The sequence below is a fragment of the Canis aureus genome, chromosome 19, assembly GCF_053574225.1.
Source record: "Canis aureus isolate CA01 chromosome 19, VMU_Caureus_v.1.0, whole genome shotgun sequence".
NCBI lineage: Eukaryota > Metazoa > Chordata > Mammalia > Carnivora > Canidae > Canis > Canis aureus.
The window spans coordinates 6,609,388-6,631,039 of NC_135629.1; the positions used below are offsets into that span (position 1 = coordinate 6,609,388).

The 21,652-nt window shown below is 56.5% G+C and overlaps 1 protein-coding gene across 1 annotated transcript in view; it reads left to right on the forward strand.

Annotated features, from left to right (window-relative positions):
- The window catches only part of PLXND1 (plexin D1), a 55,673-nt gene that overhangs the window by 15,817 nt on the left and 18,204 nt on the right, over positions 1–21,652 (forward strand). Inside the window, exons 2-19 of the mRNA XM_077857742.1 lie at positions 1,781–1,957; positions 4,577–4,708; positions 4,975–5,075; positions 5,172–5,301; positions 6,817–6,994; positions 7,149–7,257; positions 7,632–7,734; positions 12,840–12,941; positions 15,309–15,398; positions 15,621–15,714; positions 16,700–16,854; positions 17,790–17,941; positions 18,847–18,946; positions 19,039–19,178; positions 20,026–20,193; positions 20,277–20,367; positions 20,569–20,832; positions 20,927–21,076. Coding sequence (XP_077713868.1) covers positions 1,781–1,957; positions 4,577–4,708; positions 4,975–5,075; positions 5,172–5,301; positions 6,817–6,994; positions 7,149–7,257; positions 7,632–7,734; positions 12,840–12,941; positions 15,309–15,398; positions 15,621–15,714; positions 16,700–16,854; positions 17,790–17,941; positions 18,847–18,946; positions 19,039–19,178; positions 20,026–20,193; positions 20,277–20,367; positions 20,569–20,832; positions 20,927–21,076 — 2,436 coding nt within the window. The remainder of the gene's footprint in view (positions 1–1,780; positions 1,958–4,576; positions 4,709–4,974; positions 5,076–5,171; positions 5,302–6,816; positions 6,995–7,148; positions 7,258–7,631; positions 7,735–12,839; positions 12,942–15,308; positions 15,399–15,620; positions 15,715–16,699; positions 16,855–17,789; positions 17,942–18,846; positions 18,947–19,038; positions 19,179–20,025; positions 20,194–20,276; positions 20,368–20,568; positions 20,833–20,926; positions 21,077–21,652) is intronic.

Below are 21,652 nucleotides of genomic sequence, written 5' to 3' on the forward strand. Positions count from 1 at the left end.
AAAACCAACAGGGACGCCTGGGTGGCTCAGTGGTCGAGCGTCTGCCTTTGGCTTAGGTCATGATCCTGGGGTCCTGGGATGGAGTCCTGCATCAGGCTCCCCATGGGGAGCCTGCTTCTCCCTCTGCCTATGTCTCTGCCTCTCTCTCTGTCTGTCTCTCATGAATAAATCAATAAAATCTTAAAAAAAAAAAAAAAAAAAAACGACGCTTAGGCTGCCAGTTCTGATGCTACATTCTGGTGACCTTCCGAGGCTCAGAGCCTTGGCTGCCCACATCCAGTGTCCAGGGGCCCAGGGGTATGCTGCCAGTTTCAACCAGAGAGACATGACACTGCAACTGGTGATCTAGAGCAGGCCCTGTCCCCCCATGAGCCTCAGTTTCCTCGTCTATGACGTGGAACCTCATAGGACTACCAGGATTTAGGGAGTTGATGCCTGGTACAATGTCAGTTCTCAGTAAAGATTTTATTTATTTATTTACCAATTTGAGAGAGAGAGAGAGAAAGAACACACCGAGGGAGAGGGAGAAGCAGACTCCCCACTGCTGTCAGGCCTTGGGAGCCCAGTGTGGGGAGCCCACTGAGCAGGGAGCCCAGTGTGGGCTGTATCCGCAGACCTGGGATCATGACCTGAGTCGAAGATAGACACTCATCTGACTGAGCCACCCAGCGCCCCAAACATAGGCTGTTGTTACATTTACCATCATGTGGATGTGCCAGCTTTACCAAAACGGCCCTCTGACATCCTGCGACTTTTCTCAGTCAGAGATCTTTCTGTCATGATCTACACGGAGTTGTGGTGGCCCCCAGGGGTGGGGGTGGCTCTCCTGGGCCACGTGCCATTATCTTCATGCTCAATCCTGCAGGATGCTGAGGTCCTTTCCCCATCTACTCTTCTAAACCGTCCTTGTGTCTGCATCCTTGTGGATTTGCGTGATTATCTTCTCAAAGCTGCTTCCTGGAGGCCTGTTTTGTACTTTTGTGCAAGTTGCAGAAGGAACCTTTGGAAGGAGCAACAGGACTCGGGGAAGGGCAGGGAACAAGTCCAGGAAATGATTGGGTCATTAGCTCCATGTGTGGGAGGACTGATTGGCCACTCAGGGTGGCACTGGGCCCATGTGGATGGCAGGGCCGTGCATTTGGACACACCTTGCCTTGGTTTGTCTGTCTGTAATGTGGGCAAATGAGGGGGATGTATGCTTGTGGGAGAGACGGAGGGCCTTGGTTGGGGGAGGCCTCAGTCTGGGGTCTGGTGAGCTGCTGGACATTTGCATGGTGGTGCTGGGGTCAGAGCAGGGGACCTGGGAGGAGGAGACCCAGCCAAGGCCGGAGGGATACCTCTTGGGTAGCAGCAGGTAAGTTGAAGCAGAGGATGGCCTCAGGTGGTCTGGTGTGGGCTCCTCTGCTCTGCCCGGCTGTGACCAGCCAGGAGGGGCAGCTCCGCGTGCAGGAGGGTGTGGGGGCCTCACCCTGTCCTCACCGTACTGGCCTCCTGACCTCGTCCCATTGCCACCTCCTCTTGCCTCCATCACACGGCTTTTCCTGTATGCTTCCTCCCTACCCGAAACGTCATCTCCTTGGGGCAGCTCTGCGACTAACGCTGAGGTCAGGGGTCAGTCAATGGTCAAGGGTAGGGTCCTGCTAGCGTTTGGGCCTCAGCCCAGACCTGGGCATGCGAAGCAGCAGCAGGACTTTAAAGTTCTGATACTGGGGCCTGATATACAGTGTGGGCAGGGAGCCAAAGAAGGTTCTAGCGGTCTGACGTATTGCTTCTTTTCCAGCTACAGCCAGAGCAACTGGATTGTGGGGCTGCCCACCTGCAGCACCCACTGTCTATCCTGCAGCCCCTGAAGGCCACGCCCGTGTTCCGAGCCCCAGGCCTCTCCTCCGTGGCCGTGGCCAGTGTCAGCAACTACACAGTGGTCTTCCTGGGCACAGTCAGTGGGCGGCTGCTTAAGGTAGGGCTGGGAGGTATGGGGGGTCCGAGCTGGGGAGGCCGAGGTGGTTGGGGTGGTGAGGGGAGGCTGAGTCTGGGGAGGCTGTACACCTGGCCTCTACACGCCTAATATTAGCCTCCATTCTCTCCAGTTTGCCTAGCACCTTACAGTTTACAAAGCATTTTTCACATCTGTTTCGCCTACTTTTGCTCATAACAAAACCTGCCCTGTCTGGGAGGGGAGGGAAGTCAGGCCTGAGAGAGGGCCCTTCTCTTGGGTCTGTAGGACCCAGGACTTTGAAGCAGAGGGATCTGAGTTCAAGTGTCTGGACTCTTGACCTTGGACAATGTACTTTCTTTTTCTGGGCCTCAGTTTCTGCACCTGTGAAGGGTTGTAAGCCCTGCCTCTTGAAACTGTTATTGGGGTTTGATAGGGAAAGGCCACAGCCTGGCAAGTGGGGGCTCTCACTGCTGTTTCCCTCCTCACCCCGCCTGCCACCCTCTGAGGCCCCCCACCCCCAACTCCCCCCAACCAAGACGACTGCTTTCTGGAGGTAATGACTCCTGCGGCTGGGAAAGGTGAGAGGAATCTCACCACCATGCAGTAGGAAGGATTTTCCAGGGCCTGGGCCCAGCCCAGGTGAGGGGCTAGGCCAGCTTCCTCTCAGCCACCTCCTGTCCCTGCCCTGTCAGGAAAGTCAGCTGCCTGGCACGGCTCCAGTGTGTACCAGGCCCTGGCCTAATTGACTCAGATCTGATAACTCCATTACCTCAGCTGCCCAGGCAGATGCCATACGCTGGAGGTGGGCTGGGGATCAGAGCCCTGGCCGCCCGGCCCCAGGACCCCGGGACAGGGAGCATCCTTCTCCCCATTTGAAGCCCCAGTGAGGGTCCTTAGATGGTGGGACTCATGTTCTGGAGTTAGATACTTAGGTTCAGATCCTGGCCCTGCTGGTCCCAGCTGTGTAGCCTGAGGGTGGTTCCTTCTTGCCCTGAGCCTCAGTTTCCTCATCTGTCGTGGGGGAAATGACTGGTCAGAGTCAACTGCCCCCTGTGAGGGAGGTGGCACCAGGATTCCCATTTCACAAATGAGAACACTAAGCCTCTGAGAGGGGAAATGACTGCCCCAAAGTCACACAGTGAGAGCTAGGGTTGAATGCTACCAGGAGCTCACATGACCCCTCCACCCAGACCTCATTACCCACCCAGCCCCTCCCTGCCTGGGGCTTAGATCACAGCACCCAGCCCAGGCTCTGGAGCACAGTAGGTGCTCAGTAGATGTTTGAAGGAGTGGGAATAAATAAGCTCAGAGTCTGCTGGGTGCCTGAGGGCGACGGCAGGGGCAGGTCGGACACTGCCCAGGCTGCCTGGGCAGATTCCACCAAGAGGCCACCTGGATGGGTCACGTCTCAGAGGCTGGAACAGAGCCTGTGGGAGCCTGGGAAGAGAAGAATTTCAATTTGGTGTGTGGAGGGCATTTGAGAAACTCTTCTAGAGAGGGCTCCGGGAGGACAGATCTTAGCTGAAGGGAGAGGAAGAGAAGTATTCCAGCAGGGAGTACAGCGTGGGCGAAGGCCTAGAGGCCAGAATGCCTGAGTGGAAATGAGCCTGGCAGAGTAAGTTGGGGTTGGTTGCCGGGGCCTTGAATGCCAGAACAAGTTTATTCCATAAGCAGGAGGGAGCTACCAAAAGTCTGGAGCCCACAGAGGAAGGTCAGGCAGTAGGAGGCCCCTGGCAGCCGGCCCAGGGAGGCATCTAGGCCACTGGTCCCAGCTCGGGGCCTGGTGGGGCCTCCAACAAGGCAGCATGTTGGAGATGTGAGGGGCCAGCCAGAAAAGAACAAAGTTTGATGGAGCTCTGTTGGGCGTTGTCTGTTCTCAGGAGGACATGCAGAGGGGCTCTCAGAGCCAGAGAAGCTTCTAGGCCTCAACTAGTCCTGGTCTTCCTTCTGCCAGGGCCTTGGCCCCCACTCCCTAGACCCACCCTTGGACTGTGGGGTCAGACAGGCCTGGGCTTGCCTTGTGACAGCCCTGAAGTGTCTTCATTTTATGACTCTCACCAAGTCTGTCACCTCTCTGGGCCTCAGTCTCCTCATCTGTGAAATGGGCACAAGAGGAGAGGCAGGAGAAGTGTGGCCCCATCAGCACTTTGCAGGCATCTTCTCCATTGTGCTCACCATGGTCCTGAGGGGCAGGTGTCATCAGCAGTCCGGTTAGGTCAGGAAGCTGAGGCTCTGGCGGTGGAAGGGAGTCACAACTTCATGTTTGTACAGCTTGTAAATGTCAAAGCCAGAATTCAAACCCACGTCCCTGCTCTTAGGCATGATGCCAGACATCCTCTCGGAGAATCTTTTGCAAACTGTCAAGTGTGTATGTATTCACAGGGTGGGAGGTGTTGGAGAAGACCAGTCAGAAGACCAGGGAGGGAGTTCCTGGTAGGGGCACAGCAGAAGCACACGTGTAGAGGCCGGACCCCCCGCCCTCCTGTACATGTCCGTGATTTCTCACTAGTCCTGGAAGGCCTGAAAGACAATGAGGCTGAGACCCCAAGCCTAAGTCCGGTCCCCACCTCCAGGGGCATATGCCCCGCCATGGGCGCCCTCCTGATGCACCATCACGCTGACGGCCACTCCCCTCAACAGATCAACCTGAATGAGAGCATGCAGGTGGTGAGCAGGCGGGCGGTGACAGTGGCCTACGGGGAACCTGTGCACCACGTCATGCAGTTTGACCCAGCAGACCCTGGTTACCTTTATCTGATGACATCCCACCAGGTAAGGTCAGAGCCCCCGCCTGACATGCGAGCTTTCTCCCACTCTTTCTCCCACCAGGAGCACCTTCCTTTCCAGTCCCCCTTGTCTGCAAGCCTTCACTTCCCAGTGGAGGCATCACTTCTGCGGGGAAGCCCTGTGTCCCCAAATGGCCCCTGCTAGAGCATCAAGCCTCAGTTTCCCCAGCCACTCAGGGCCCTGGCCATCGCTGATTCCCCCAGACAGGGGCCGCCAGCCTCTCTGAGCTGGGCCCTCACCTCTGCCTCCAGATGGCCAGGGTGAAAGTCGCCGCCTGTGCTGTGCACACCACCTGCGGGGACTGCGTGGGTGCCGCCGATGCCTACTGCGGCTGGTGTGCCCTGGAGACACGGTGAGGCCCCTGGCGGGGGAGGCTGGGCCCCAGGGCAGCTGCAGCTGGGTTTGTGGGGAACCTACCTGGGCCCTGACCTGTGCCCTGCTGCTCCAGGTGCACCCTGCAGCAGGACTGTGCCAACTCCAGCCAGCGGCATTTCTGGACTAGTGCAAGTGAGGGCCCCAGCCGCTGCCCCACCATGACTGTCCTGCCTGCAGAGATTGACGTGCACCAGGAGTACTCAGTGAGTCACGGGGAGAGCTGGCACTCAGCTTGAGGGAAGCCACCTTTCACCTGACCCCAAGCCCAGAGAGGTAGAGACTCCTGCCCATGGTGCCCTAGGGACCTGGAAGCAGAGCATGAGAATGTCTGGGCTTTACTGAGCATTTACTAAGTGCCAACACTTGCTATGCACATGGTGTTCGTGTGTTAGGCCTCCTGCAACTCTGTGAAGTGGGTGCTCTGAACATCTCCATCTTACAGATGAGGAAATTGAGGCATAGAGAGGTAAAGTGATTGACTCATGGGCATACAGTGAGGGATTAGGGGAGCTGGGATTTGAACACAAGTGGGCAGGCTCTAGAGTCTCAGGAGGGAGGGAGCGGGTTGGAGGGTAGAAGGAGAGTGAGTCTCCAACCTCCCACCTCTTCCCAGCCCCAGTACAGGGAGGGGAAGAGGGACCACCAAGTGCCAGGCTGCTATTTCTTGTTCTTAGAAACAGACTAATCTGCGATATGGGGGCAAGTGACTTCCTGCTTCACCTGTGCCCAGGGAAGACCTGGAGCTGCCACAGCTCCCTCACCACCCATAGCAGCCCCTATGAGGACAGGGAGTGAGAGACAAACAGGCCTGGGTCATGCCCAGCCCAGCCCTCAGTGACTTCTCTAAGGCTGGGTGTCCTCATCTCTCAACCAGGGGAGATGGTGGTTCTAAAGGGGCAGATGGGGCCTGGGGCTCCTTTGCACCCCTCTCCCCATTATTATGTATCACGGAGTCCTTCACAAGCTTTATCTCATCAGGCTGACTGGGCATAGGTTTGTCTGTTCATTTATTCATTCATTCATTCATTCATTCATTCACTTATTCATTCATCAGGTGTGTTTTTGAGCACCTACTATGTGCTAAGTGTAGTTCTAGACTCTGGGGACACAGCATTGAAAAAGACAGACAAATCCCCGGCCCTTGTGTGGCTGACATGCTTGTGGGGGCATGTGCTCTCCATTGTGCTCACCATGGTCCTGAGGGGCAGGTGATAGGATGAGATAGGATGGCAAGACGGTGGTGACAAGTACCATGGTGAAAGGGGAAGCAGAAGAGAGGGGTAGAGAATGGATGGGGGAACGTTGACATTTTAGACCAGGTTGGAGCCTGCCTCATGCTGCAAATGTTGCACTTGAGCAAAGGTAGGACACAAGTGAATCAGGTGGGTATCTGGAAAGAGCGTTCTGGGCAAAGGGAATTGCCAGTGCGGATGCCCTGAGGTGAGAACAGACGGGTGGACAGGAAGGAATATCAGGGGATGGGGTCAGAGATGTCATGGGGACCAGGTCATGAAGAGCCTCCCTGACTACTGTAAGGTGGTCAGTGTCATTTTGCAGATGGGGAAACTGAGGCCTCGGGAACCCCATGTAGGATATAGCCCTCTGGCCTGGGGTCCCAGCCACTCGTCACCCTTCTCCCAGGGTTGCTAGGGTGGTGGTGGGGCAGTGGGGGGAAGACCTGCTCCCCAGTCCCCCAGCTGAGGGTCGCCGGTCCCTAGGGCATGATCCTGCAGATCTCCGGCAGCCTGCCCAGCCTCAGCGGCATGGAGATGGCCTGTGACTATGGCAACAACATCCGCACCGTGGCACGGGTCCCAGGCCCTGCCTTCGACCACCAGATCGCCTACTGCAACCTCCTGCCCAGGGACCAGTTCCCGCCGTTCCCGCCCCACCAGGGTAAGTGCCTCACACGCTGGGCTCTGAGTACAGCCCCGAAGGGGTGTCATGGTGGAATGTTGGGCATGGGGGTCCTGAGATCACCAGCCTCCGACGTTGGTGGAGACCCCCGACGCCTTTGTCCTTCTCTCCCCGGCTTCCCTGGTCCCTCTAGATCACGTGATTGTGGAGATGTCTGTGAGGGTCAACGGGCGGAATATCGTCAGGGCCGATTTCACCATCTACAACTGCAGCCGCGTCGGACAGGTGTATCCCCACACGGCGTGAGTGGTTGGGGCGTTTGCCTGGGTGGGGGCAGGGTAACAGGGAAGGGGCTTTGTTCTCAGGAAGGCCGTTGGAGGATAAATGGTGATGTCCTGGAGACACATAGGACCCAGCTTCCATGAGCACTGAGGCTGTAGGGGCCGAGAGAAGTGCTTTGATTACACTTAGTCTCCTAAAGGCCCTGCTTGTCTATTCTCTCTTTACATACCTCTTGTAGCAGGGAGCTCATTATCTTATAAAGTGCCCCACCCCCTTATGATGCAGAAGACCTTTTTCCCCTGTGTTGAGATCCACCTCTTGGGTCCCCGATCCTGGGGGCTGGGGTGAAGTGAGGGTGGGGAGCTAAGTGTCTGAGGTGTCCCTTGCCTTCCAGCTGTACCAGCTGCCTGTCGGCACAGTGGCCTTGTTTCTGGTGTGCCCAGCAGCATGCCTGTGTCTCCAACCAGTCACGGTGTGAGGCCTCACCAAATCCCATGGTAAGTTAGGCCTGGGGGGGAGACACCCTCTGCCTGTTTCATTACCTTTTTTTTTTTTTTAGAACATTTCCACGTCATTACATTTTCTTCCTGGCACCAGATTCAACAGCTGCCCTGGCTCATCACATAAAAGCACATTTAACTAATCCCCTATTGTTGGGTACACTGATAGCTTCCCATTTCTTTTTTGTGTTCTTATATAGCCAGGGCATGGTGTGCATCCTTGATTATTCTCTGGAGACCAATTCTAGAAATGGCATTTTGGGGGTGAAAGCGTGACCATATTTTTATGCCTTTAACTCAACTGCCTCCAGAAAGCCTGAGCCAGTTTAAACTCCCACCTGCATGCAGTAGGAGGGCCCCTTTCTGCACATTTTGCTAATACTGGCTAGTTTCTTTATATATATATATATATATATATATATATTTATATTTATATTTATATTTATATTTATATTTATATTTATATTTATTTATTTTTTATTTTTTATTTTTTATTTTTATTTTTTTTTAATTTGAGAGGAGAGAGAGAGAAAGAGCTTGAGTGGTGAGGGGGCAGAGGGAGAGGGAAAAGCAGACTCCCTTCTGAGCAGGGAGCCTGACTCAGGGCTTGATCCCAGGACCCTGGGATTATGACCTGAGCCGAAGGCAGATGCTTAACTGACTGAGCCACCCAGGTGCCCCAATACTGGCTGGTTGTGAATTTTACTTGTAACATTTTCAACAACGCTATGGGGTCAGGACACTTGTCCCTGAGGCCAGGATGTACCAGACTGGGACCTTGAGTCCAAGCCCCTCCTGCCTTCCGCACATCAGGAGTTGTGCTGAAAGGCCCCATTTTGGTCTCCCTGTGGACGCTGTCGACCCAGGGGTAGGTGATTCCTCAGGCAGAGAAGATGAGCTGGCCTCAGGAATCATATGCTTTCAGGTCCTGTTGCTTATGCTGGTCCCCTGAGCTCTACAGCTGGCCAGGATCCAGGCCCTCTCTGGTGCTATGGGATGGCTGGATTGAATCAATTATACCGCAGATGGGCGTGGTGGGGAGAGTTGGGGAGCAGGGGGAAATACAAATGAAGATGCTACATACCTTGCAGATGGTTGATTTCCGAGGTGTGTTCACTCACAGGGTGGCCTTGTGTCTTTGCCCAAAAAGCCTCTAAGGGCATCCCAACTTCAAGCCAGGGATGACCAAATAGTATTCCCGAGACTTTGGCTGGGGCTGTCATGCTCCACCAGCTGGGATGGCTAGGCTGGGGCCAGGCTGGGGGGAGTTGGTAGTGGTAGTGCCAGGGTTCTGAGATCACAGCTCATCCCCTCTCAGACCTGTCTTATATTAGTCACCGAGTCCCTGCCTGAGGGTCCTCTCCCCAGGAGATGGATGCTCCATTTTCCAGATGGTACAACTGAGGTAGCCAATAGGGTCCTGGGGGCCCTGATTCTTGGCAGGAGGAGGTCACCCTGGGCATGTATCCTAGGGAAGGAGCTCCAGGCCCCAGAGCATCTAAAGCCCCAGCCTCTTGGCTCTGGGCTCAGAGAACCTCATCAGGAATCCTCCAAGCAGGTGCAGAGATCAATGTGTACATGCTAAGGGGCAGGGGGGCTCCATGGCCCACACCTGGAAACCTCTGGTCTATGTACCTCCTGCCAGAGCCCCGGCACTGCTTTGAAGAAGAGTCATCTAGGAGCTTAACTCAAAGGACTGACACAGTAACATGGGCCTTCTGGCACTGGGAGAGAGCCCCAGGGGAGTCTTTGTGGCCAAACCATAGGGGAGGCCCCCAAGCCTCTGCATTGGATGCCAGGTTTCCAGTCCGGGCCAACCAGGACTCCTATTCTCTTTTGGGGACCACATCTTCCAGCCCCCAGCCCAGGGCTTGGTACATAGTAGGAACTCAATGACTGTGAACATAAAGCATTTGTGCTGGCAGCTTGAGTCTTATGCTGTAACCTATAGGGATGAGGGTGAGGAAGACCCAGCCTCAACATGATTCATTCAGCATTTATTGGGCACCCTTTGTAGGCCTAAGTCTGCACAAGGCACTGGGAAAGAACCCAGTTAGACAGTTTTGTCCTCCCCAAGAGCCTGAGGTGTGAGTTGTGGCTGTGTGATCCTGGGCAAGCTACTGAACCTCTCTGTGCCTGTTTCCCCATCGCCTATTTTACTTACTATAAAACCATACTATAATATGGCCTGTCTTGCCGTGCTGGGAATCCAGAATTGCATCTGTGAGGCACCAACTCCATACGTGGCACATGGTAGGTACTCACTAAAAAGCCACTATGTTCCTTAGGCGCTGGTGGCCACTTTGCTGGATTGGGCCAGGTAGTGCTTCTCCGGGAAGGGAACCTTTGGGCAGGGTCCTGACAGATGCATAGCAGCTCACCAGCCTGGAGGTGTTTCTGGGGCAGCACCTCATAAACCATCTCCCCCAGGTCTGCAGCTCTGGGGGCCAGGAGTTGGGGCAGGGGGGCACAGAGAGGGCCTGTCTCAAAGGATTATGGTAATCCAGCAGAAGAGGCAGCCCCCTCCCCAGGCCTGCAGAAGGCTCTAACTGATATTTAAGTTGGCATTTAATTACATTTCAGTTCGCCATGCGACGCCATGCTTCTGGTCAAGTAGTGGGCGGGGTGGGGTAGGATGTGCACATCTGCCTGCACCCCTCGAGAGCCGGGAGGACATAGTAGGGCTTGGGCTAGGTCAAGGAGGTGTCCCTGGGCAGGTGCCAGGGGCTGAGTCTCCTGTCACTTTCCTATTCCCTTGGGCCCCAGAAGGAGAAAGTGGAGGAGGGGAGGAGAGATGGGAGGGGAGGCCCCCCTGACAGGGAGGCTGGCCTGGATGCCACTGTGAACCTGTACTTTGTGAGGAACTAGTGGGGAGAGTGGTTTGGTAGGAACAGGGGACAGTTCAGGGGGTCGTGAGGGTACAGAAAGTAGGAAGGGACCAGGTCAGGTGGGTTCAGGGTCCCTGGGCCAGCTACACTATATTGGGATGCCAGTTCTTGACCCTTGAACATGGGAAAGGCTGTGATAGAGTCTGTGAGGCCCAGGGTGGGGACAGGTGAGTCCCTCTGTGAACCAGCACACACTGGGTTCCCGTCCGGGTTGATTGTGGCTGTTGGCACTGCTGACCGAGCATCTATCCTCATTCCTGGTGTCCCAGTTTCTCAGCTCTGCCTGGAGTATGGGGAACTGGCTGTGGTTTCCTGAACCTGCAGGTGGTGCCCTGCATGGCATTCCAGCAAAGGGGAGAAGCCAGCAAAGGGGATGCCTCCTTCTGAGGTGTCCATGTCCTGGCTTGGGATGGGGCAGGGAGGCCCCTAGCCTTTGGTCACATGCTGGGAAACCCTAGTTCAAACTTGGCCTTGGCCCCAACAGAATTAATTGACTCGTGTGAGTGTGAAGTCTGGGGTGGGAGGGCACGGTATCATCTTCAGGTATAGCTGGATCCAGGGGTTCCCACCACGGTGTTGGGACTTCCTGCCCCTCTGGGTGGGGTCCGCGCTCAGGCGGCCCTCTTTTCTCCGTAGCCAGTCGGCCTCAGCAGTTCCAGGCAGTCTCCTGATTTCCTGGCAGCCCCAGAAAATGAGAAGAGCTTCTCTTTCTTATTGGTTCTGCAGAAGTCCCATAGTTAACTCTCACTGGCTGAACTAGGGTCACATATGCTCCCTGAACCAATTGCTGAGCCCAGGCCAGGCTCAGGGTGCCCACCTATCCCTGGAGCTAGGGAGTAGAGTCAGTCTTCCCAAACTACAGGACTGTGGGGGAGGTTCCCCAAAGGCCAAGCCAGACTTGGAGGCAGCTGGTGCTGGAGGCCAGCAGCAGACACTCCAGCTGCCCCCATGGAGGGTTAGCCAGCTCTGGGGCGGGAGGGACAGGGGAGGTACCGACGGAGGGCAGAGGTGTGCAGGAGCCTCGGCCTCAGTTCCACTCTGTAGAATGGGTACAAGCACCAAGTGGTCGTGGAATCTTGGCTGAGGATCAAGGAGAATGGGGGACCCTCAGGGGTGGTCCCATGTCATTTCCTCTGGTGGGGGGGGGCCTCCTGTGGAAGGCTCCCCCTGCTTTGACCCTTACCCCCCAGACCCCCCATCAGCCACCTACCCGCTGGTGGACTGGAGCTGGGAGGACAGCACGGAGCCCCCGGCCAGTTGCAAAGGCAGAACTGGCTGCAGCCATGAAAACTGATTGCAAACATGTGGGTTCCATTCTCTGAAATTCCATGGGGTTTACACACGCGACTGTGCAGGACAGCAGCTTGGAGGCACAGGGATTTGTGTGTGCTCACACTGAGCTGGCCCAGGCCCACAGAATGGTCAGCTCAGGGGCCTCCCCTGGGCCCGGCCGCGTGGTTTCGGCAGCCGAGGCCTCCGTGGTCTGCAGCGGGCTCCACTCCCAGGGAAACGGACCAGTCTGGGTGAGGCTGCTGGGCCTGGTGGTCAGCAAACAGTCTGGACAACTAGAGGCCTCTTGTGCTGCCCATTCCATCTCGGGCAAACTGCTCTGCTTCTCTGTGCCCTGACTTCCTGGGCTGTGTAATGGGCATAGCGATTGCACCTACTGCACAGGGCTGTTGGGAGTTAGGATTTGGCGAATTGATTCGGTGCCGAGGGCCATCCAGAAGCCTGGAGTTTCTTCTTTCTGAATCATTTAATGTGTGCCAGTCTGGAGACCGAGTCTCAGAGAGTGGGTGCAGCCCCTCATTTTATAGCTGAGAAAGATGAGGCCCAGAGATGGGGAATGGGGCCAGGCCTCAGCCTCAGCCTCAGCCTCCTGACCTCCTTGGTGAGGCATGCCCCAGAGCAGCCACGGGGGGCACTGGTTCCATCACTGGGCAGCTTACTTCATTGCTCTGTGCCTCAGTTTCCTCATCTGTAAAATGGGGCCATAGAGTCTCCTGCCCATAGGCGTGTCATGAGGGACAAAGGAGATGGTGTGTGGAAGGCACTGGGCACGTCTCCCTCGGTGGTGGCGGCTGTTGTGATTTTATTCCCGGTGTTTCTCACTGCCTGGGCTGGCAGGCATCCCCGCGGGGAGCAGGGGCCATGAGTCCTGTCTCTTCTGCAGTGCTCCTGCTTCACCCTCACCTCTTTGTGTTTTGACTGCAGAACCCTCAGGACTGCCCCCAGATCTTGCCCTCTGCCCTGGCACCCATGCCCACAGGCAGCTCGCAGAGCATCCCGGTGCATCTCGCCAATGCTGCCTTCCAGGTAGGTGGAGGCCAGACCCAGGCAGGGACGGGGAGAAGGCCGTCCCGGTTGGGGACCCAGGCTCTGGGCCCTCTACCCACACTTTGCTTCTGCGTCTCTGAATTTCCAGGTTTTGTCTGAGAAAGCCCCAGTGTGGTCACAGGGGGTTGGAAGAAAGAGACTTGGGTGGTGAGGGCCCAGCCCAAGGGACAGCAGGTAGCTAACAGCTTCTGAGGGAAACCCTGGCCAGGACCCCCAGACTCCCCAACCCTCGAGCTCTCCTGGCAGAGCTGGGCTGCAGCCCACAGGGGAACCTTGTCCATGTCCTGCCTGCCCCGCCCCTAGTTGTGATTCTGGACGCACTTCTGCAGTTCATGGCTGGCATGTCTTACCTGAAGAATGGCCAGAGGTCCCCTGCACTGCCCCCTTGTCCAGATGGGGAGCAGGAGACTCAGAGAGGGGTAGTAGGTGATTTGAGGTACATGATGCAGGGCTGGACTTGCACCCTAGCACCGGACTCCTGCTACAGTGCTCTTCCCAGCAGTCTGCCTTTACCTCCCCACCCACACATGGGGAGGAGGAGTTGCAGCTCCTTTCTGGGTCCCTCCTGGAAGAGTGTCTTGGGTGGGAAGTGTTGACGAGTTCTGGACGTGTGCCAGCCGTCCCCCTCCCCAGCTCCTGAGGACTCACCATCTGTTGCTTCCAAGGGGGTGAGCAGAGGCCTGTGACAGCTGTCACACGTGGGACCACGTGCTGGGCATCTGGGATGTGTCAAGCAGCCTCGTGGCTGGAGCTTTGTAAGGGGCAGGTGCCCTCCCTCTGACTCCACCCTGCAGGAGTGGGACAGAGCCTCTGGAGTGTGAAGGGGCCTGGGCTGGGCTGCGCTGGAGGGCGGTGCTGCTCCCTTGGGCTACAGGAGCCTGGCATGGGGGAGGCCTGTGCCCTGGGTTTGGATCTGGGCTGCTGCGTCCCAGCTGTGTATAGCCTGGGGGACACAGTGTGCCTGTTTGCTGAGCCCATGCCCTGGGGAGCCCAGAGACAGCTTGGGCCTGCTCTCCTGAGGGGCTGAGGCCTGAGCCCAGAGGCTCAAGAGGACGGACCCCCCCTCTTGGCTTAGCGTGGGCAAATGAGCTCAACAGCCACCTTCCTGTGTTAGCTTCAGAGTGAGAGGGGGAGAGGGGTCAGGCCAGGGCAGAGGGGTGTGCTGACCTGTTTTCTCCTCGGGGTGTCACATCTGCTGACAACAGGGATATAAACAGGAAGTCCTGCCACGAGGCTGACCTAACACACATGAAACCTGAGTTTGTTCAGTCAGCACATATTTATTGATACTGCTCCCTGGAGGCCTGTGCTGGGCAAGATGAGGGTGCAACGTTGGGCCCTGTTTATTTAGTCAACAGACGTGTTGAGCACCTCCTGCATACTAACAGCTAGCATAGATTAGTTACCCACAGTATGTAACCCGCTAAAGATACATGATCTCCAGTTTCCCCAGCAACCCTACTGAGTAGGGAAGCCTGTTTCCATTACAAAATTTAGGATACCAAAGCTCAGACAGGAAAGCCACTTGCACAGGGTTGCACAGCAAGGCAGGACCAGAGGGTAGGATTCAAACTGATGGAACCTGAGCTCTTTTACTGCCATCCACTGCCCTTGGAAGTGTCACATAGGCTAAAATCCAACCCCAACCCTCCCCAAGGAGTGGGGAGACCAGTGTAAACAGAGCCTGGTTAGGGGGCTGAGGGTGGTCCTCAACATACAGGGTGGGGGCAGGCTTTAGGAACTTCCTAGGGCCCCTCACATGCACCCAACCCTCTGCTAAATGAATAAATGGTCAAATGAGGGGTGCCCACCTGGTTTAAGGGGAGGGTCTAGGAAGTCTTTGGAACATTTGAGCTGGATTCTAAAGGCTGTGTTGAGTTTTGCAGGGTAATTAAAGGGTTAAAGGGGAGATTTGTTGAGTAGGAGCAATGGACTAGGCAAAGACCCGAGGGCAGGGCAGCCTGTTCCATGTCAGAGTGTCCTGCTATGGCATGGGCACTGGCCTGTGGGACAGAAAGTGGGGGGTGGGTGGGTTGAAGTCTTACTGGGATGAGCATTAAATGCTAGTCATGCTAAAGAGCTGGGACTTTGTGAGCTGAGTAAAAGGCCATTGGTTCAGGCCATTGAGGGTGTTGGTGGCATGGAGAGCACAAGAGCCAAGTTCTAGGTTCTCACCTCTCCTTGTTTCCCTCAAACACTGGACATGAAGGCCAGGAAGGACATTCTGAAGGGGTGGGAGCCTGCGAGTAAGACCCAGCCCACATCTCAGGGTGGTAGACCATGATGTGCTGATGGTAGAGGGTAATGAGTGCTGATATGACTCCTCAGTGCCCCCATTTTTCCCAGGGTGCAGCCCTAGAATGTAGCTTTGGGCCAGAGGAGGTCTTTGAAGCCATATGGGTGAATGAATCCACTGTACACTGCAACCAAGTGGTGGTAAGTGGTGTGGCTCCAGTGTGGGGGGATGGAGGGGTGGGGAAAGGCCTGCATAAGTCCAGATGCTCTACTCCTTCCTTCCCACCTATTCCCCTCCTCCTTTTGATCCCTCCCCATCCTCAACAGCCCTGCCCTCTCCTGTCTTCATGATATCCATCCCCTCCCCTAGCAGAGACTTAGACATCACCCATGTCCTTCATGCTTTTTCTTGTCCTTTTGCAGCTGCACACAACCCAGAAGAGCCAGGTGTTTCCACTCAGCCTCCAACTAAAGGGGCAGCCAGCCCGATTCTTGGACAGCCCTGACCCCATGACAGGTGGGGACCCCCACCTACCCAGATGTCCCCAGGGAGTTCAGCCTTAACGGGTGGGGATCTGCACTGGGGGACTCAGCCAGTGCTCACCGCAGGCACAGATGTCCCACTTGCTGTTCCCTACGCACAGGCCCTCAGATCCCAGCCTTGCCATTCTGTACCTGGTCACTCGCTCAGTACTTATCCATTGAGCAACTGCTCCGGGCCAGACATCTCTGTGCCCAAAATGGCTGCGCAGCTTTGGGCACTTCCTCAGCCTTCCCTTTTGAGCCTCATTGTCCCCGTGTGACATGAGGCACAGGTCCTTTCACAGAAGGCTTGGTGAGGATTTGCTGAGATGATACACACAAATCTTACAGCTGTGTTTGGGACATAGTCAGCACCCCCAGATGGTGGCTAGTGTCCTTACGGCTCTTACATGTATTGAGTCAATTCTCTAAGAGCCTGTTCATGGAGAGCCTTGGATATCCCTGGTGAGCATACCCGCCCCCCACATCCCTACCATGAAGACCCCAGAGAGACCCTAGAACCAGCCTGCATACCCAAGGCCCTGAAGAACCCTCCCCACACTCCCTCTTGGGCCACCCTGAGAATCTGAGGCCCTGGTGCCCACAGAGCCCACATTGCTCGGTGGTTCCCCAGCATCCCCAAGCTCCACTGGGGGGTAAACAGTTCCACTCAGGCCTGTGTGTGAGGCCCAGCCCTGCCACACACGGGCTGTGTGACCTTGGGCAAGTCATTCCTCCTCTCCGAGCCTCAGTCTCTTATCCGTCAATTGGGGCTGATAAAGAGCTCCCACTTGTTTGAGTCACGGTGAGGGCAGATGATTTTAATGAGGTTGTGCTGCTGCACTGTGCTGAACACAGGCCCTGGAGAGTTTGGAGAACCCGGACTCACCTCTGGGTGGGACACCACAGCACGAGGGTGAGTGCAGAGGGCGCCGTGGTCATGGGGGCGCTGACCCATGCTGCCTCCATGTCTCTCCCAGTGGAAGTCTATAACTGTGCCATGGGCAGCCCCGACTGTTCTCAGTGCCTAGGTCGGGAGGACCTGGGACACCTGTGCGTGTGGAGTGATGGCTGCCGCCTGCGGGGGCCCCTGCAGCCCCTGCCTGGCACCTGCCCTGCCCCCGAGATCCGCACGGTAAGCACCCCCACCCACGGAGGCCTGTCGTACCACATGCCTGCATGTGCAACACACATAGCACCCCGCATGGGCTCTCAGACCCGTGCACCTGTGCTTGCACACGACCAGGCATATGCATGTAGTAAAACCTACTGAGCACCTGCTGGGTGCCAGGCCCCCTCTGTGCCGGAGACACAGCTGTGAACAAAACAAAGTACCACCCTCGACATGGAGCTAATGGTGTAGTGGGGGAGGAGGGTGGGCAGTAATAAGTAAGGAAATAAATAATTTACATATAGAAGGTGGTAAGTGCTATGAAGAAAAACAGAATAAAGGGGAGAGTCTGGGGTGGGAGAGACGCTGGAGCTCGTGTCTAGTTTTTATAGCGAGGTCGGGGAAACCTTGCCAATAGGATGATAACTGAGATCAGTAATAACCAAGCCTCAGTTTCAGTGAAGAAAATCTTATGGAGGAGCGCTGGGTGTTATACTATATGTTGGCAAATTGTATTTAAATAAAATTCTAAAAATTAACTTAAAAAAGGAAAGTCTTACAGGGATTGTCATCGGCTTAGCCTTGGCCAGGTGCCCCTCCCTGGCCCAATAAGTTCTGGCTGGGATGCAAGATCATGTGGTCAGACTTGGCCACTGGGAGGTGGACCTCGTCGTCCCCTGGAGACTCCCCCCACCAATGTCACTGACTTTGTGCATGCATACTCACATCCCCATGCCCACGTGGGCTCAGTAACCCGCACGCACATCCTCACTGGCAGCCCCAGTGACCTGTCAAGTGAGCAGTGGTCCCAACTCTCTCAGAGCCAGTACCTTCTCCTGAGCAGCAGGTGGACGTGGTCATGCCTCCTCCTGGGTGTATGCAATAGTAGGGGTGGGTGAGCGAGGAGGCTGCTGACCTTCCAAGCCTCAGAACTTCATTCATCCTCTGTCCCCTGGCAGATTGAGCCCCTGAGTGGCCCCTTGGATGGCGGGACCCTATTGACCATCCGAGGCAGGAATCTAGGCCGGCGGCTTAGCGATGTGGCCCATGGCGTGTGGGTTGGCAGCGTAGCCTGTGAGCCACTGGCTAACAGATACACGGTGTCAGAGGAGTAAGTAGTGGGCAGTGCCCAGGGTGGGGTCTAAATGACTTCTAGCGACCCGCCCCCAAAAGTGCCAACCACAGCTTTGCCCTCCTCTCTCCCCTCTGTCATCCCACCCTCCCCGGCACCCTGCTGCTCCCCAGAAGTGGCCCACCTCCAGGTGTCCTGGACCTTGCTCAAGTCCATCCCCTCTCCGTGTGCATCCTGCCCATTCTGCTCTGGATACTCCTCTTTACCCTTCAAGTTCCCATTTCAATGCCTGCTGCTCTGGGAAGCCCTCCCACGTTCCCCTAGACCAGTTCCACTTCCACAGAAACTTGGCACTGATACAAAAATCAAAACAAAACAACAACAAAAACCTTGCAGTTCACAAAGTGTGGGGCTGCTGGTGTGGTACCAGGGTCTGGGGCTAGAGGGCTGCTAGAGTAGCAGGGAGTGAGCTGGATTTCCTTGGGGGTGGCAGGGGAAAGGACTGTAAGTCTGGCTTGCAGAAAGGCCATCAGTCTACCAGCCTAGATGTCCTCATGGTTGGAGAACGTTCAGTCCAAAGAGACCATCTTATCCAACCCCTTTTCATATCTTTGCAGAAGTGTGGGAAAGTCATGGGGTGAGGGTGGTCCCGGGGAAGAGCCTGGCATCAGGGTGGCACTTGGGGGTTTCAGAGTGGCTGTCTTCCACCTGATGGGGAATGATTTCATTTTGGGGGGGAATGATTTCAGTATTGATGTGGGTGATGCTGTTGGGTGCCCTGGCCGGATAGCAGCCCCCACTGTGAGTGGGAGGGGTGGGTAGTCGAGTGCAAGAGTGGGGAGCTCAGACACCCTCCGGGTGGACTGGGAGGCATTATTTAAGGGAGAATACCCAGCCCTGGAGATGCTCAGCCCACTCCGCTGACCAAAGCTGCCTCCCCGCAGGATTGTGTGTGCCACAGGGCCAGCCCCAGGGCCATTCTCAGACGTGGTGACAGTGAACGCCTCCAAGGAGGGCAAGTCACGGGAGCGCTTCTCCTACGTGGTAAGGGAGGCCACTCCCACCTTCCTGCCCACCCCACCAGCCACACTCGGGGGGAAAGTCTGAGGCCCCACCACCTGTCTTCCTCCCCACAGCTGCCCCTGGTCCAATTCCTGGAGCCTGACAAGGGCCCCAAGGCCGGGGGCACCAGAATCATAATTCACGGAAGCGACCTCCACGTGGGCTCCGAGCTCCAAGTCCTGGTGAATGACACAGAGCCCTGCACAGAGCTTGTGTAAGCCCCTGGTCCTGGGCCACTCCTAGCCCAGGAGAGTTGGGGTGGGGGTGCTAGATGAGTGGAGTGACATCCTTGCACCAAGCGATACTTGGGTCTTCACCTGCTGTGTCCCCTAGCCCAAGCCCCTCTCCCCCTCTGAGCCTCAGTATCCTCATCTAGTAAGAACCAGTATGAGTTCTCTGTAGTACTCATACTGTAGTACTTATGAATAGTACTCTGTGCCTGGTATACAGTAGGTGCTCTGTAAGTGACAGCTCATCGAAAATGGTGATGATCCCACACGTTCTGAGATCCTCTGGCTGGCCCAGGGTTGTGTTTGGTGGCAGTGGTGTGGTCCACAACCTCTTGGTGAAATGCCTGTTTTTATTATGTACTTCCTGTGTACCAGGGCCCAAGGATGGTCATTACTAGGGGATACCAAGAGGAGCCCAGCGGTCTCAGCCCCCAGGGGAAAGCAGACACTCCCTCAGGAAATCGAAATATCTGAGATTGGGGAAAAAGTCAGTGCTTTCAGAGCCACTCCTCAGCAGGGGTGCAGTGGAGAGAGGAGCTCTGGGAAAAAGCTTCTTGGATGGTGTGGGATGGAGCAGAAGATTGGAAAGTGTGGGCAGGGTCAGAGGAGGGGGAAGGTGTTGAAGGTGGGAAGCACAGCGGAGCAGAGGCGGGGCAGTAGGAATATGGAAATAACAGGTTTCTGTGCATGGGGCCAGAAGACCAGGTTGGGAGCGGCAGAGGAGCCCTGGAACCCAGGCCAAGTGCACGGGCCTGAGCCCGGCCGATGGGCAAGTGGGAGCCATCAGTGGGAGGCCGGGGCCCTGCGGATGACACCACTGCCCTCCCACAGGCGCACGGAAACCAGCATCACCTGCACGGTGCCTGAGGGCGCCCTGCCGGCCCCCGTGCCTGTGTGCGTGCGCTTCGAGCGCCGGGGCTGCGTGCGCAGCAACCTCACCTTCCAGTACATGCAGAACCCAGTCATCACTGCCATCAGTCCCCGCCGCAGCCCTGTCAGGTGAGACCCCAGACCCTGACCCTCAGGCTGAGCTCACGCTCTGGAGTGGCAGGTGGGCTGATGGGGCTTGCTGTCCCCCACAGTGGCGGCAGGACCATCACGGTGGCCGGTGAGCGTTTCCACATGGTGCAGAATGTGTCCATGGCCGTGCATCACATTGGCCGGGAGCCCACGGTGAGGGGGCAGGGGCCAAGGTGGGGTGGGGAGCAGCCCATAGCCCTGATTGAGCGGGCCTCACCCTACTGCGTCTCCCGCATCACTGTGTCTCTCCCTCTCTGTCTCCTTGAACCTCAATCTCTCCCCTTTCTCCATATCTGTCACTTCTCTGTATCTGTCTGTCCATCCCCACCCTTGGCCCTGGCCCTCCCCTACTAGCTTTGCAAAGTTCTCAACTCCACCCTCATCACCTGCCCATCCCCTGGGGCCCTGAGCAACGCATCAGCACCTGTGGACTTCTTCATCAACGGGCGGGCCTATGCGGACGAGGCGGCTGTGGCGGAGGAGCTGCTGGACCCCGACGAGGCGCGGCGGGGCAGCAGGTTCCGCCTGGACTACCTCCCTGACCCGCAGTTCTCCACGGCCAAGAGGGAGAAGTGGATCAAGCACCACCCCGGGGAGCCCCTCACCCTGGTCATCCATGTGAGTGTCAGTGGGCGTCAGGGCAGGGATGAATGGGGCCGGGCTCAGCCGTGCACCTCAGCGAGCACCCCCCCCACACACTCTGCCTCCACAGAAGGAGCAGGACAGCCTGGGGCTCGAGAGCCACGAGTACCGGATCAAGATAGGCCAGGTGGCCTGTGACATCCAGATTGTCTCAGATAGAGTCATCCACTGCTCGGTCAATGAGTCACTGGGCACAGCCGAGGGGCAGTTGCCCATCACAGTGAGTGAACAGGGTGCGCTAGGTGGAGGCAGACCTGGCCCCCAGCCCTGCCCCATCTGATTGAGGGCCCACCCCTTCCTTGTGTGTCAGAGCTAAGCATTTTCATGCTCAGTGGAAGAGGCCAGGGGAGCACAGCAGAGGTTTACATCCTCTATTGAAAGGCCCAAGAATTTAGTGACTTGCTCCTGGTCAGTGAGCAGCCCCAGAGAGGCCTGATGGGGCTGGAGCATCAGAGGGCATTAGAAGTTGCCCCTGCTCCACCTGATGCTCCACCTAGAGTCTGGGCTGCCAGTCACCATGCAGAGTCACAGACGGAAGGGAAACAGGAGGGCAGAGAGAGCCCAGAAGTGGGACCTTTACTAGGCTGTACCTGCTTGCACACCTCTGAGGATGGGGAGCTCGCTCCTTCCAAGGCAGCACATGCTGCCTAGGAGGGCTCTGTCTGGGAAAACTCCCTTGCACCCTCACTCTAGACCCTGTTATGCCCTCTGAATCCCCAAACGTTGCCTGCTCCCCGTGTCCTGGAACAGCCTTCCAGGTACTTGGCGACAGCAGCCAGACCCTGTGAACTGCCCT